A 13303-nucleotide genomic window follows, 5' to 3' on the forward strand; every position below is an offset into this window, starting at 1 on the left:
CAAAACGCCCATTCGGGCCGCCTAGCAATGCGGAAAGCCCTAGTCCCAACAGTGATATGAGAGACATTCGCCCAGCCACAAAGGAGCTGGAGGCCGGCGTTCAATGGAAAGCAAGTGGTGTTGTTACAAACGCATTGGCCAGACGAGTCGAGATGGATTTGCAGGTACAGCATTAGTTATTTTATTTAGCTTGCAAGCTTTCCTCAATTCTCAGGAGCACAAAGCACATCCTGCTTCGTAGACTTCTGGAATCAAGTGAGGCTGTAGAACAAAGGAGTCTGTACTGATACATTCAAATGGCATCAAGTTTCACATACACGATTCCCATAGGTCATCCTATATCCCTCCTGACCTGTTGATATATTCTGATTGGCTCACTTCCAACCCCTTCCTCTGGCCCCTATTACCCAGCATCCTTTTCTCCTCCTTTGGTGGACACACCTCTTCCTTGCTTTGCCATGCGGTCTGAAATCCTTTGTCTGTGAACTCACCAGAATTAGACTGGCCTACCTCTACATTACATTAACTAATATCGGTAAAGTAACTATTTTATATCACATTCGTCACCTGCGGCGTTGAACGCACTGACGCCGCTGTCGAGGCACCGGAGAATTGCGATTTGGCGTGGAACGGGCGCCCACCATGGTTCTGACTGTAAAATCGATTCTCCGCCCATTCGCATTTCCCGAGTCCGGCATCAGGCGACGGAGAATCCCTCCAAATATCTTTACATCACACGCTTATTTAATAAATTTCAAATTGTGCTGTGGAAGACATTCAGCATTGTGTCTGGAACGGGCATTGTTGCAAACCTAGTTCCTCTTTGTTTAATTCCCATTTGCTTTTATATGGCAGGAGAAGGCCACGTACCACGAGGTCTGGTATGAAGACCCAGAGAGCCTGTCACTCAAATCAACCATCATGAGGAAATTGAAACTTGGTGGTATAGGTGTCTGGTTTGGAAATAACCTCAATTACAGCGTGAATCCAACGGCAGCAGTGCAAACTGAAGACATGTGGAACTCGCTGTGCTCTCTCAGAAGGAAGTGGAGAGTTTGAGCCAATTAACCTCCACAGAATGTGATGACCCAGCTTTGCAAATAAACCGAGCAAAAAGTGAATTATCTTCCAACTTTAGAACTGAAACTAATGTAGATCTTGACAACAGATTGAATATTTTACCAAATCTATTTAATGGAAAGAAAATGTGATTTGTATGACAAGATCTGGTTAGTTCAGACATTTTTGTAAGTTGTTTATAAAATCTGCCAAATCCGTGACAACTGTCATATTGATTAATGACAGGCTCGAACTTGTCAGCAAATATTTGCTGTTCAACAAATTTTCAAATCTGAGGTACTAATACAAAGAACAAAGAACAATACAGCACAGGTACAGGCCCTTCGGCCCTCCAAGCCTGGGCCGACCATGGTAGCTACCTAAACTAAAACTGTCTGCACTTACGGAGTCCGTATCATGAGACCATAAGAGCATAAGAACTTGGAGCAGGAGTAGGCCATCTGGCCCCTCGAGCCTGATCCGCCCATTCAATGAGATCATGGCTGATCTTTTGTGGACTCAGTTCCACTTTCAGGCCCGAATACCAGAACCCTTCTTCCCTTTATTCTTCAAAAAACTATCTATCTTTATCTTAAAAACATTTGATGAAGGAGCCTCAACTGCTTCACTGGGCAAGGAATTCCATAGATTCACAACCCTTTGGGTGAAGAAGTTCCTCCTAAGCTCAGTCCAAAATCTACTTCCCCTTATTTTTAAGCTATGCCCCCTAGTTCTGCTTTCACCTGCCAGTGGAAACAACCTGCCCGCATATATCCTATCTATTCCCTTCATAATCTTATATGTTTCTATAAGACCCCCCTTCATCCTTCTAAATTCCAACGAGTACAGTCCCAGTCTACTCAGCCTCTCCTCGTAATCCAAACCCTTCAGGTCTGGGATTAACCTAGTGAATCTCCTCTGCACACCCTTCAGTGCCAGTACGGCCTTTCTCAGGTAAGGAGACCAAAACTGAACACAATACTCCAGATGTGGCCTCACTAACACCTTATACAATTGCAGCATAACCTCCCCAGTCTTAAACTCCATCCCTCTAGCAATGAAGGACAAAATTCCATTTGCCTTTTTAATCACCTGTTGCACCTGTAAACCAACTTTTTGCGACTCATGCACTACCACACCCAGGTCTCTCTGCACAGCAGCATGTTTTAATATTTTATCATTTAAATAATAATCCCTTTTGCTGTTATTCCTACCAAAATGGATAACCTCACATTTGTCAACATTGTATTCCATCTGCCAGACCCTAGCCCATTCACTTAACCCATCCAAAGCCCTCTGCAAACTTCCGGGGCGAGGTGGGGGGTCCCAGTGAGACGGAGTGGCGTGAACCACTTCGGCGTCGGGCCACCCCAAAGGTGCGGAATCCTCCGCACCATCAGGGGCTAGGCCGGCGCCGGAGTGGTTTGCGCCCCACTGGCCGGCTTGGAAGGCCTTTGGCGCTGCGCCAGCCAGGGCTGAAGAGATTCCGACGGCCGGCGCGGGTCCGCGCATGCGCGGGACATCAGCGTCTGCTGACGTCATCCCAGCGCATGTGCGGGGGGGGGGTTCACCTTCGCGCCGGCCATTGCGGAGGCTTACACAGCCGGGCGCGGAGGAATAGAGTGCCCCCACGGCACAGGCCCGCCCGCAGAGAGGTGGGCCCCGATCGCGGGCCAGGCCACTGTGGGGGCACCCCCCGGGGCCAGATCGCCCCGCACCCCCCCGAGGACCCCAGAGCCCGCCCGCGCCGCCAGGTCCCGCCTGTAAGGGACCTACTCCAATTTATGCCGGCGGGAGACCTGCATAGAACGGGTGGGACTTCGGCCTATCGCGGGCCGGAGAATCGCCGGGGGGGGGGCTGCTGCCAGCAGCTGCCGACCGGCGCGGCGCGATTCCCGCCCCTGCCAATTCTCCGGCACTGGAAAATTCGGCAGTCGGCGGGGGCGGGATTCACGCCGCACCCCGGCGATTCTCCGACCCGGCGGGGGGTCGGAGAGTCCCGTCCCCAGTATCCTCTGCACTTTTTGCTTTACCACTCGTCCGAGTGTCATCTGCAAACTTGGACACATTGCACTAGGTCCCCAACTCCAAATCATCGATGTAAATTGTGAACAATTGTGGGCCCAACACTGATCCCTGAGGGACACCACTAGCTACTGATTGCCAACCAGAGAAACACCCATTAATCCGCATTCTTTGCTCTCTATTAATTAACCAATACTCTATCCATGCTGCTACTTTACCCTTAATGCCATGCATCTTTATGTTATGCAGCAACCTTTTGTGTGGCACCTTGTCAAAAGCTTTCTGAAAATCTAGATATACCACATCCATTGGCTCTGCGTTATCTACCGCACTGGTAATGTCCTCAAAACATTCCACTGAATTAGTTAGGCACGACCTGCCCTTTATGAACCCATGCTGCGTCTGCCCAATTGGACAATTTCCATCCAGATGCCTCGCTATTTCTTCTTTGATGATAGATTCCAGCATCTTCCCTACTACCAAAGTTAAGCTAACTAGCTTATAATTACCCGCTTTCTGCCTACCTCCTTTTTTAAACAGTGGTGTCACGTTTGCTAATTTCCAATCCGCCGGGACCACCCCAGAGTCTAGTGAATTTTGGTAAATTATCACTAGTGCATTTGCAATTTCCCTAGCCATCTCTTTTAGCACTCTGGGATGCATTCCATCGGGGCCAGGAGACTTGTCTACCATTAGCCCCATTAGCTTGCCCATCACTACCTCCTTGGTGATAACAATCCTCTCAAGGTCCTCACCTGTCATAGCCTCATTTCCATCAGTCACTGGCATGTTATTTGTGTCTTCCACTGTGAAGACCGACCCAAAAAACCTGTTCAATTCCTCAGCCATTTCCTCATGTCCCATTATTAAATCTCCCTTCTCATCCTCTAAAGGACCAATATTTACCTTAGCCACTCTTTTTTGTTTTATACATTTGTATTCTTCCATTCCCACCCTATTCATATACTTGTCTAGATGCCCCTTAAATGCCGCTATCGTACCTGCTCCCACCCCCTCCCCAGGCAGCGCGTTCCATATATTTACCACCATCTGTGTACAAACCTTGCCTCGCACATCTGTTCTAAGCTTTTCCCCACGCACTTTAAACCTATGTCCTGTCGTACTTGACTCTCCTACCCGAGGAAAGAGCGTCTGACTATCCACTCTGTCCATGCCACTCATAATCTTGTAGACCTCTATCAGGTCGCCTCTCAACTTCCAGTTCCAGTGAGAACAGACCGAGTTTATCTAACCTCTCCTCATAGCTAATGCCCTCCATACCAGGCAACATCCGAGTAAACCGCTTCTGTACCCTCGCCAAAGCATCCACATCCTTCGGGAAGTGTGGCGACCAGAATTGTACACAATATTCCAAATGAGGCCAAACTAAGGTCCTGTACAGCTGAAACATGACTTGCTAGTTTTTAATATTCAATGCCCTGACCGACGAAGGCCTTGACCGCCTTATCCACATGCGTTGCCACTTTCAGTGATCGGTGGACATGGCCAGATCTCTCTGCCTGTCAGTACTCACAAGAGTTCTACCATTTACTGTGTAATTCCTACATGCATTGGACCTTCCAAAATGCATTTCCTCACACTTGTTCGGATTAAACTGCATCTGCCATTTCTCCGCCCAAGACTCCAATCAGTTTATATCCTGCTGTATCCTCTGACAATCCTCTTCACTCTCCGCAACTCCACCAATTTTTGTGTCGTCTGCAGACTTATTTCAGACCAGCTACATTTTCTTCCAAATCATTTGTATACACCACGAACAACAAAGGTCCCAGGACTTTGTGGGCAGCATGGTAGCATTGTGGATAGCACAGTTGCTTCACAGCTCCAGGGTCCCAGGTTCGATTCCGGCTTGGGTCACTGTCTGTGGGGAGTCTGCACACCCTCCCCGTGTGTGCGTGGGTTTCCTCCGGGTGCTCCGGTTTCCTCCCACAGTCCAAAGATGTGCAGGTTAGGTGGATTGGCCATGATAAATTGCCCTTAGTGTTGGGTGGGGTTACTGTGTTATGGGGGACAGGGTGTAGGTGTGGACCTTGGGTAGGGTGCTCTTTCCAAGAGCCGGTGCAGATTCGATGGGCTGAATGGCCTCCTTCTGCACTGTAAATTCTATGAAACTGATCCCTGCGGAGCGCCGCTAGTTACAGCCTTCCTTTCCGCCTCATTCCTGCACTGTCTGAGGCCTTTGTTCATGTATATGCTGTCTGTTTTATGCACAGCTTCATTCTGGATGAGGATTTTATTTGGCCGTTTGTGACCATTATTAATGTTTCGTTCCTTCCAGTGACATGGTTGAATGAGCCGTGAATCAGATTGCCCATTTCCTGCTTGTTCTTGAATCACAATATACATGTCAACAATGCAACCGGCTGACATTTTAATCCTTATGAAATATTTCTGATTGTCTATTTCCAAAATGCACTTTGTTTTTTTTTTCCATGTATCTGAATTTACAAAAACAAAATGCTGTTTCCAAAGTCATTCATTTAGCTGTGGATTGTGTGAATATCAAAAAAAATGTTTTATCTGTTCATGGGCCTCTCAGGCTGTGCCAGCATTTATTGCCCATCCCTAATTACCCTTGAGCTAACCACGTTGCTGTATGTCTGGAGTTACATGTAGGCCAGACCAGGTAAGGACAGCAGATTTCCTTCCCTAAAGGACATTAGTGAACCAGATGTTTTTTTTTACCACAATTGACAAAGATCATCATTAGACTTTTTAATCCCATATTTTTTTTAAAAATTGAATTCAAATTTCACCCCCAGCAGTGGCAGGATTCGAACCTGGGGCTCAGAGAATTACTCTGGATTTTGGTTAACTAGTTCCAGCGACAATACCACTCCGCCACCCCTCCCCTAATTTTGCATCAGGTTAAAAAAACTCTCCCAGTCCAATTGCGTCAAATATATCTGATGGTTCGTAGTTATTCATCTTTCCTCCTCTTTCCCCAACTGGCATTTGTTCAGCAAATTGGCACAAGTAGGGCCCAGGGGGAACTTGGGCTGCGGAGCACCCCGATCAAAGAACAACAAAGAACAAAGAAATGTACAGCACAGGAACAGGCCCTTCGGCCCTCCAAGCCCATGCCGACCATACTGCCCGACTAAACTACAATCTTCTACACTTCCTGGGTCCGTATCCTTCTATTCCCATCCTATTCATATATTTGTCAAGATGCCCCTTAAATGTCCCTATCGTCCCTGCTTCCACTACCTCCTCCGGTAGCGAGTTCCAGGCACCCACTACCCTCTGTGTAAAAAACTTGCCTCGTACATCTACTCTAAACCTTGCCCCTCTCACCTTAAACCTATGCCCCCTAGTAATTGACCCCTCTACCCTGGGGAAAAGCCTCTGACTATCCACTCTGTCTATGCCCCTCATAATTTTGTATACCTCTATCAGGTCGCCCCTCAACCTCCTTCGTTCCAGTGAGAACAAACCGAGTTTATTCAACCGCTCCTCATAGCTAATGCCCTCCATACCAGGCAACATTCTGGTAGATCAGTGACACATCACTGAACACCGTCCTCCTGACAACGTTCAGCGGAGGATTCAGAGATCTCCATTTGCCAACTGGGGATGCTGTTGCCTGTCTTGGCAATCACTGCACACATGGAAACAAAATGGCCAACGTACAAAGCTGATCATTTCTGTTGACTGAGTGGGGTTGGGCACATCTCCCATTTTCTCTGTGTTTCTAATTGTACCCAGCAACAATTGTAATGGACTTTCAATCTGATCCTGTCTTTTTCTGCATCAATGTGGTGTTATGGGAGAGGTGTTTTCAGAACCCCAAAATGTATCATGGAGTTCAACCAACCCCTCCCCTTTAATGGATTGTTGCTTTTGAAGCACACGGCTTGTTCCCCAGGTGTGATATTACAATTATGGACTAGTGGTTTTTAACACAAAACAATGTTTATTCCATGAACTCAATTTAACCTTTTAAATAAACATTGGATCACTTAACACCCCTTACTTCAAAGATAACCCCGAAACTAATACAAGACTAAATATCCCTCAAAATGTTCCTTTAAACATCCAAAAGACTTCACCTTTAACAACAGACATGAGGTTACATTCAATATATTTATAGTCTTTGGATTTGCAGACATCCACAGACCAGTTCTGTGTTTGCTTCTTGCAGCTCTTTGCAAAACAAACAGACACTTCCAGCTTTCTCCTCAAACTGGCTTTTTCCTTTCAAGCATCTCACAGCAAACCAGCCAGGCACCTTTTAGCTGCTCTCTCCCAAAACTGAAACTAAAAACCTCAAAATGGCACAGCTGAAACCCAGCTCAACCCACACTCTGACATCACTGCATTTCTTAAAGGTACATTGCTTAAAGGTACTCTCACATGACAGTGGTTTCAGTCACTTTGTGTAGAGGATCCTGGTCTAACCAGCTCCTAGATAAGAAAACAACTGCGGCAGGAAAATTGCAAGAATAAAGTTAAATCGCGACTGAGCTACAGAAATGAGAAATAAAATGATGTCTTTTAGTGACGAGAAAAGCCATTGGCTGCGATCCTCCTGATTGGCGATAGTCCCACCAACAAGAAAACCAGAGTGATTCTCACGGGCGCTAGGAAGAACCCCGACCATTCTATGGCACTTGGAAAAGGTTTTCATCTCTAGCAGTTTTCCAGTGCCATTTAATGGTTGTGTTCACTTATCAAACCTAGATCCTGAGACACCATTTTTGCAACAACACCTTAAGATGTGAGTATATCGAAAGCTGAATTCTGTAGATCCCTGATTTATGTTGCCTTGGTACCAGTGTCTTCAGCACGCTGGACTCGAATATCCTTTCTGAATTCTCATTCACTCTTTCTCCCCTCTTTTTAAATTTAGAACACCCAATTCATTTCTTTTTCCAATTAAGGGGCAATTTAGCCTTCCACCGACCCTGCACATCTTTGCGTTGCACGCAAACATGGGGAAAATGTGCCAACGCCACACGGGCAGTGACCCAGAGCCGGGATCGAACCTGGGACCTCGGCAGCATGAGGCAGCAGTGCTAACCACTGCGCCACTCTGCGTTTCTCTCGCCCCTCTTTTAAGAATCTTCTTAAAAGCCAGCTTCTTGACCAAACTATCTCGACACCCATCCTAAACAAAAGAGACTGCTCTATCCACAATCATTCACTCCCTCCACCATTGATGCACAGTGGCAGCTGTGCGCACCATCTACAAGGAATCACAAAAGCTCCTCAGGCAGCACCTTCCAAAACCCCAACTGCAGCCATCTAGAACAAGGACAGAAGACACATGGGAACAGAACCACATGCAAGTTCCTTTCCAAGCCACTCACCATTCTGACTTGGAGTTACATCGCCGTTCCTTCACTGTCCCTGGGTCAAAATCATGGAACTCCCTCCCTGCACCATAAAGACTGCAACAGTTCAAGAAGGCAGCTCACCACCACCTCTTCAAGGGTAATTAGGGATAAGGAATGAATGCTGGCCTAGCCCACATCCCAAGAATGAATTTTGAAAATGCACTTGAAGTGTCCTCACATCAAGAGTGGGAAAATTGGATTAAGCTGGATGGCTCTATGTTTGCTGCTGTGGACATGATGGGCTGTCAATGATCCCTTTGATTCTGTGACTTCAAATATTCCAAACCTATCCGGAGAAAGTAAGGGAGATGAGCGTTTGTAGAGCAGGTTAAGAGGAGTTTTGGTAGAGATTTCCCAAAATATTGTTTGAGCCAATTCAATGAGGTGAAAGTGTTTCTTAAGCCCCTGTTTACCCGTCCGCACGGCCCTCAGAGCTGGACCATCCGACGCCGGGTGTTAAGGGCCGGTGCGGACATGACGAATCCCATTGCGTCTACTAAAAGCAGCAGACTCTTGTTCATAAATGAGGCTCCATTATTGGAGACAACCACCTCAGCGATTCCATGGGCCAAAAAAGAAGTCCGCAGGCACTCCACGGTCACCCGGGATGTGATAGACGTCATGTTGTGGAGCTCCACCCTCTTTGAGTGGATGCCCACCACAATCGGAAACATCACCCCCCAAAAAAGGCCCGACCGGCGAAGCCCTCATGGATGTGGCCACTCTTAGGGATCTAGGGGCGCCACTGCACAAAAGGAAATAGTTATAGTTCATGAAGGTTAATTATCTCAGTTCCAGGGCATCACTGCAGGGGGTTCCCCAGTGTAGTTGCTTAGACCCATTGTTATGGGCGAGGCGTTTTCAGAACCCCAAAATGTATCATGGCGTTCAACCAACCTCTCCCTTTAATGGATTTGTGGCTTTTCCGAGCACACGGCTTTTCCTTAGGTGTGGGATTACAATTATGGACACGTGGGTTTTTAAAACACAAAACACTGTTTATTCCATGAACTCAACTTAACATCTTAAATAAACATTGGATCTCTTAACACCCCTTCCTTCATAGATAACTCAGAAAATATTGCAACAGTAAATAACTCCTTAAAATGTTCCTCCAAACTTGCAAGAGGCTTAACACCTTTAAACAAAATCACATCAGGTTAAAGGCTTTACTTTAAATCATCCAAATGATCCAGAGATGGTCTCTCATGGCAGACATCGCAGCAACTCCAGCTCTTTTCAAACTTGCAGTTCTCTGGAAACACACAGACACTGCTTTTAAACTGAAATTAAAAACCTGCAAAACACAGACTGCAAAATGGCTGACCTGAGCTGAGCTCCACCCACTCTATAACATCACTGTTTTCTTAAAGGTACATTGCTTAAACATCCAGTTCTTAAAGGCATTCTCGCATGACACCTCCCCCCAAGACAAAAAAAACCCCATCAACTTCAAGATGGTATCATTTTTCACTTTTGCACTATCCACTAAGAAATGTACACAGTAAATATATTTTATTGTTTCTTTTAAAAAAGCAACACATGCAAACAGGTATAATAATATAGTCCATTTTTCTTTGTTCTTCTTCCTCCAATCGAAATCCTTCTCGATTGACAGTCTCTTTGAACAAAGTCTCTGCACGATCCATCCATTCCTCTACTTCTCGGCATTTCTGTTTAAAGTCAGATACTTTAGTTCAATCTGACCACAGAGTCCCCTGCAATTCTCCCACACAGGAGCATTGGTGATCACAGCTTTCAGGCAGTCAAATGCCTGTTGAAAGTCCGCTGTCCATTGACATTTTTTTCGTTTCTTCAGCAATTCCATTAGTGGAGTAATCACGCCACAAAACTTTTGCACAACTGTTCGATCAAATCCACTCATGCTAAGAAATCGCATTATTTCCCTTCGTCGTGAGGAAAATGGAAACTCCGCAAGGAAAGTGATTCAGGCTTCTCCAAATTCACTTTCGGCTAGATTCATCACCAAACCCACCTCCTGAAGTCGATCGAAGAATTCCATACGATGTTTTAAATGTTCAGTCCATGTCTGGAAGTTGGAAATAAAAGCAGATTGTCCCACTATCTCAATGCAATCCTTCAAACGTGGGATAGGATAAGAGTCCGTTCTTGTAACTGCATTCATCTTTCTATAGTCCACACACAACCGTTGGGTACCCTCTGGTTTAGGTACCATCACTATGGGTGAGCTCCATTGGCTGCAACCCACTTCAATTATGCCATTCTTCAGTATATTCTCAATCTCTCTGTTAACCTGTGCCAATTTTAAAGGATTAAGTCTATATGGATGTTGTTTGATAGGAACAGTATTTCCCACATCTACATCATGTATAGCCATTTTAGTACTTCCCAATTTATCTCTACAAACTTGCCCATGTGATATCAATAACTCTTTCAGGTCAGTTTGTTTTTCCTCTGGAAGGTAACTTAACAATTCTTCCCAATTTCTAAGAACATCCTCATTTTCCAATTTAATTTGAGGTATGTCAAATTCACAGTCATCTGGATTTGGTTTGTCACTTTGAGATAGAATCATTAAAACCTCCTTTTTCTCTCCTTCCCTTTCAAACAGATTCACATGACACACTCGGTGAGTCTTCCTTCTATCTGGTGTTTTTACCACATAATTCACCTCACTTAATTTCCTTTCAATCTGATACGGTCCACAAAACCTAGCTTTTAAAGGCTCCCCTACCACTGGTAACAACACTAAAACTTTATCCCCACTGGCAAAACGACGAACTTTGGATTTCTTGTCCACTACCCGTTTCATCACATTTTGTGCAACTTTCAAATATTGTCTAGCCAATTCACCTGCTCTATTTAATCGTTCCCTAAAATTTGACACGTAATCCAATAGTGTAATTTCCGATTTCTCACCCACCAATTTTTCCTTCATCGATTTAAGTGGCCCTCATACCTCATGACCAAACATTAGTTCAAAAGGACTAAATTTGGTAGACTCATTAGGTGCATCCCTAATTGCAAACAATACGAATGGGATTCCTTTATCCCAATCCTCTGGATAATCTTGACAATAAGCCCTCAACATTGTCTTTAATGTCTGATGCCACCTTTCTAACACTCCCTGCGATTCTGGATGGTACGCAGCTGATTTAAATTGTTTTATTCCTTAGCTATCCATAACTTCTTTGAATAATTTGTTCCTTGATCCAATTGAATTTCTTTGGGTAGTCCATATCTAGTAAAGAATTGAAGTAACTCCTCCACAATCCTTTTAGCTGTAATATTACCTACTGGAATGGCCTCTGGAAACCTAGTAGATGCATTCATTATAATCAAAAGATATTGATTCCCACTTTTTGTTTTAGGAAGCGGTCCTACACAATCGATTAGGACCCTTGTAAAAGGATCCTCAAATGCTGGAATAATATTAAGGCGTGGTTTTATCACTGCTTGAGGTTTCCCTATCACTTGACATGTGTGACATGATTGACAAAATTTAACTACATCTTTATGTAGTCCAGGCCAATAAAAATGTTTCTGGATTTTAGCTTGAGTTTTCCTTATTCCCAAATGACCTCTGACTGGTACCGCGGGTGGGATCATAGAATCATAGAATTTACAGTGCAGAAGGAGGCCATTTGGCCCATCGAGTCTGCACCGGCTCTTGGAAAGAGCACCCTACCCAAGGTCAACACCTCCACCCTATCCCCATAACCCAGTAACCCCACCCAACACTAAGGGCAATTTTGGACACTAAGGGCAATTTATCATGGCCAATCCACCTAACCTGCACATCTTTGGACTGTGGGAGGAAACCGGAGCCCCCGGAGGAAACCCACGCACACACGGGGAGGACGTGCAGACTCCGCACAGACAGTGACCCAAACCGGAACCGAACCTGGGACCCTGGAGCTGTGAAGCAATTGTGCTAACCACTATGCTACCGTGCTGCCCATGCTACCGTGCTGCCGGGTCGGAGAATCGCTGGGGGCTCGCATGATTCCCGCCCCCACCGGTTGCCGAATTGTCCGGCACCGGATATTTGGCGGGGGCGGGAATCGTGCCGCGCCGGTTGGTGGGCCCCCCCGGCAATTCTCCGGCCCGGATGGGCCGAAGTCCCGCTGCTGGAATGCCTGTCCCGCTGACGAGAATCAAACCATTTTTCTTACCGGCGGGACAAGGCGGCGCGGGCAGGCTCCAGGGTCCTGGGGGGGGGCGGCGATCTGGCCCCTGGGGGTGCCCCCACGGTGGCCTGGCCCGCGATCGGTGCCCACTGATCCGCGGGCGGGCCTGTGCCGTGGGGGCACTCTTTTCCTTCCGCCTTCACCATGGTCTCCACTATGGCGGAGGCGGAAGAGACCCCCTCCACTGCGCATGTGCGGGGATACCGTGAGCGCCCGCTGACACTCCCGCGCAAAGTCGGTTTCGCGCCAGCTGGCGGGGCACCAAAGGCCTTTCCCGCCAGCTGGCGGGGAAGAAATCAGTCCGGCGTGGGCCTACCCCCTCAAGGTGAGGGCTCGGCCCCTCAAGATGCGGAGACATCCGCACCTTTGGGGCGGCGCGATGCCAGACTGATTCGCGCCGTTTTTGGCGCCGGTCGGCGGACATCGTGACGATTGCGAAGAATCCCGCCCCACATGTGCAACTTGCAACACCTCCTTTCTATACCCTACCGGCAATACTATTTGATGAACATCTGCCCACTTTTCATCCACCTGCATATGTACAGGTCTCCATTTTCCCATCAAGACATTATTTTTCTGGTAATAACACTCTGGTATTCTCTCAGATTCCTCTTCCGTATATGCTTTCTGATCTATCTGTTTTATTTCTACATCTTTCTGTTGTAACTCCACCAATTTTCCTGAACT

General features: G+C 46.6%; 1 protein-coding gene across 1 annotated transcript in view; it reads left to right on the forward strand.

Moving 5' to 3' along the window:
* The window catches only part of LOC140426043 (di-N-acetylchitobiase-like), a 62188-nt gene extending 60999 nt beyond the window's left edge, over positions 1-1189 (forward strand). Inside the window, exon 7 of the mRNA XM_072510345.1 lies at positions 856-1189. Within this exon, the coding sequence (XP_072366446.1) occupies positions 856-1059 (204 nt within the window). The 3' untranslated portion in view covers positions 1060-1189. The remainder of the gene's footprint in view (positions 1-855) is intronic.
* The last annotated feature ends 12114 nt before the right edge of the window (positions 1190-13303 follow it).

This window comes from Scyliorhinus torazame, chromosome 7 (assembly GCF_047496885.1).
Source record: "Scyliorhinus torazame isolate Kashiwa2021f chromosome 7, sScyTor2.1, whole genome shotgun sequence".
In the NCBI taxonomy this organism is placed as follows: Eukaryota; Metazoa; Chordata; class Chondrichthyes; order Carcharhiniformes; family Scyliorhinidae; genus Scyliorhinus; species Scyliorhinus torazame.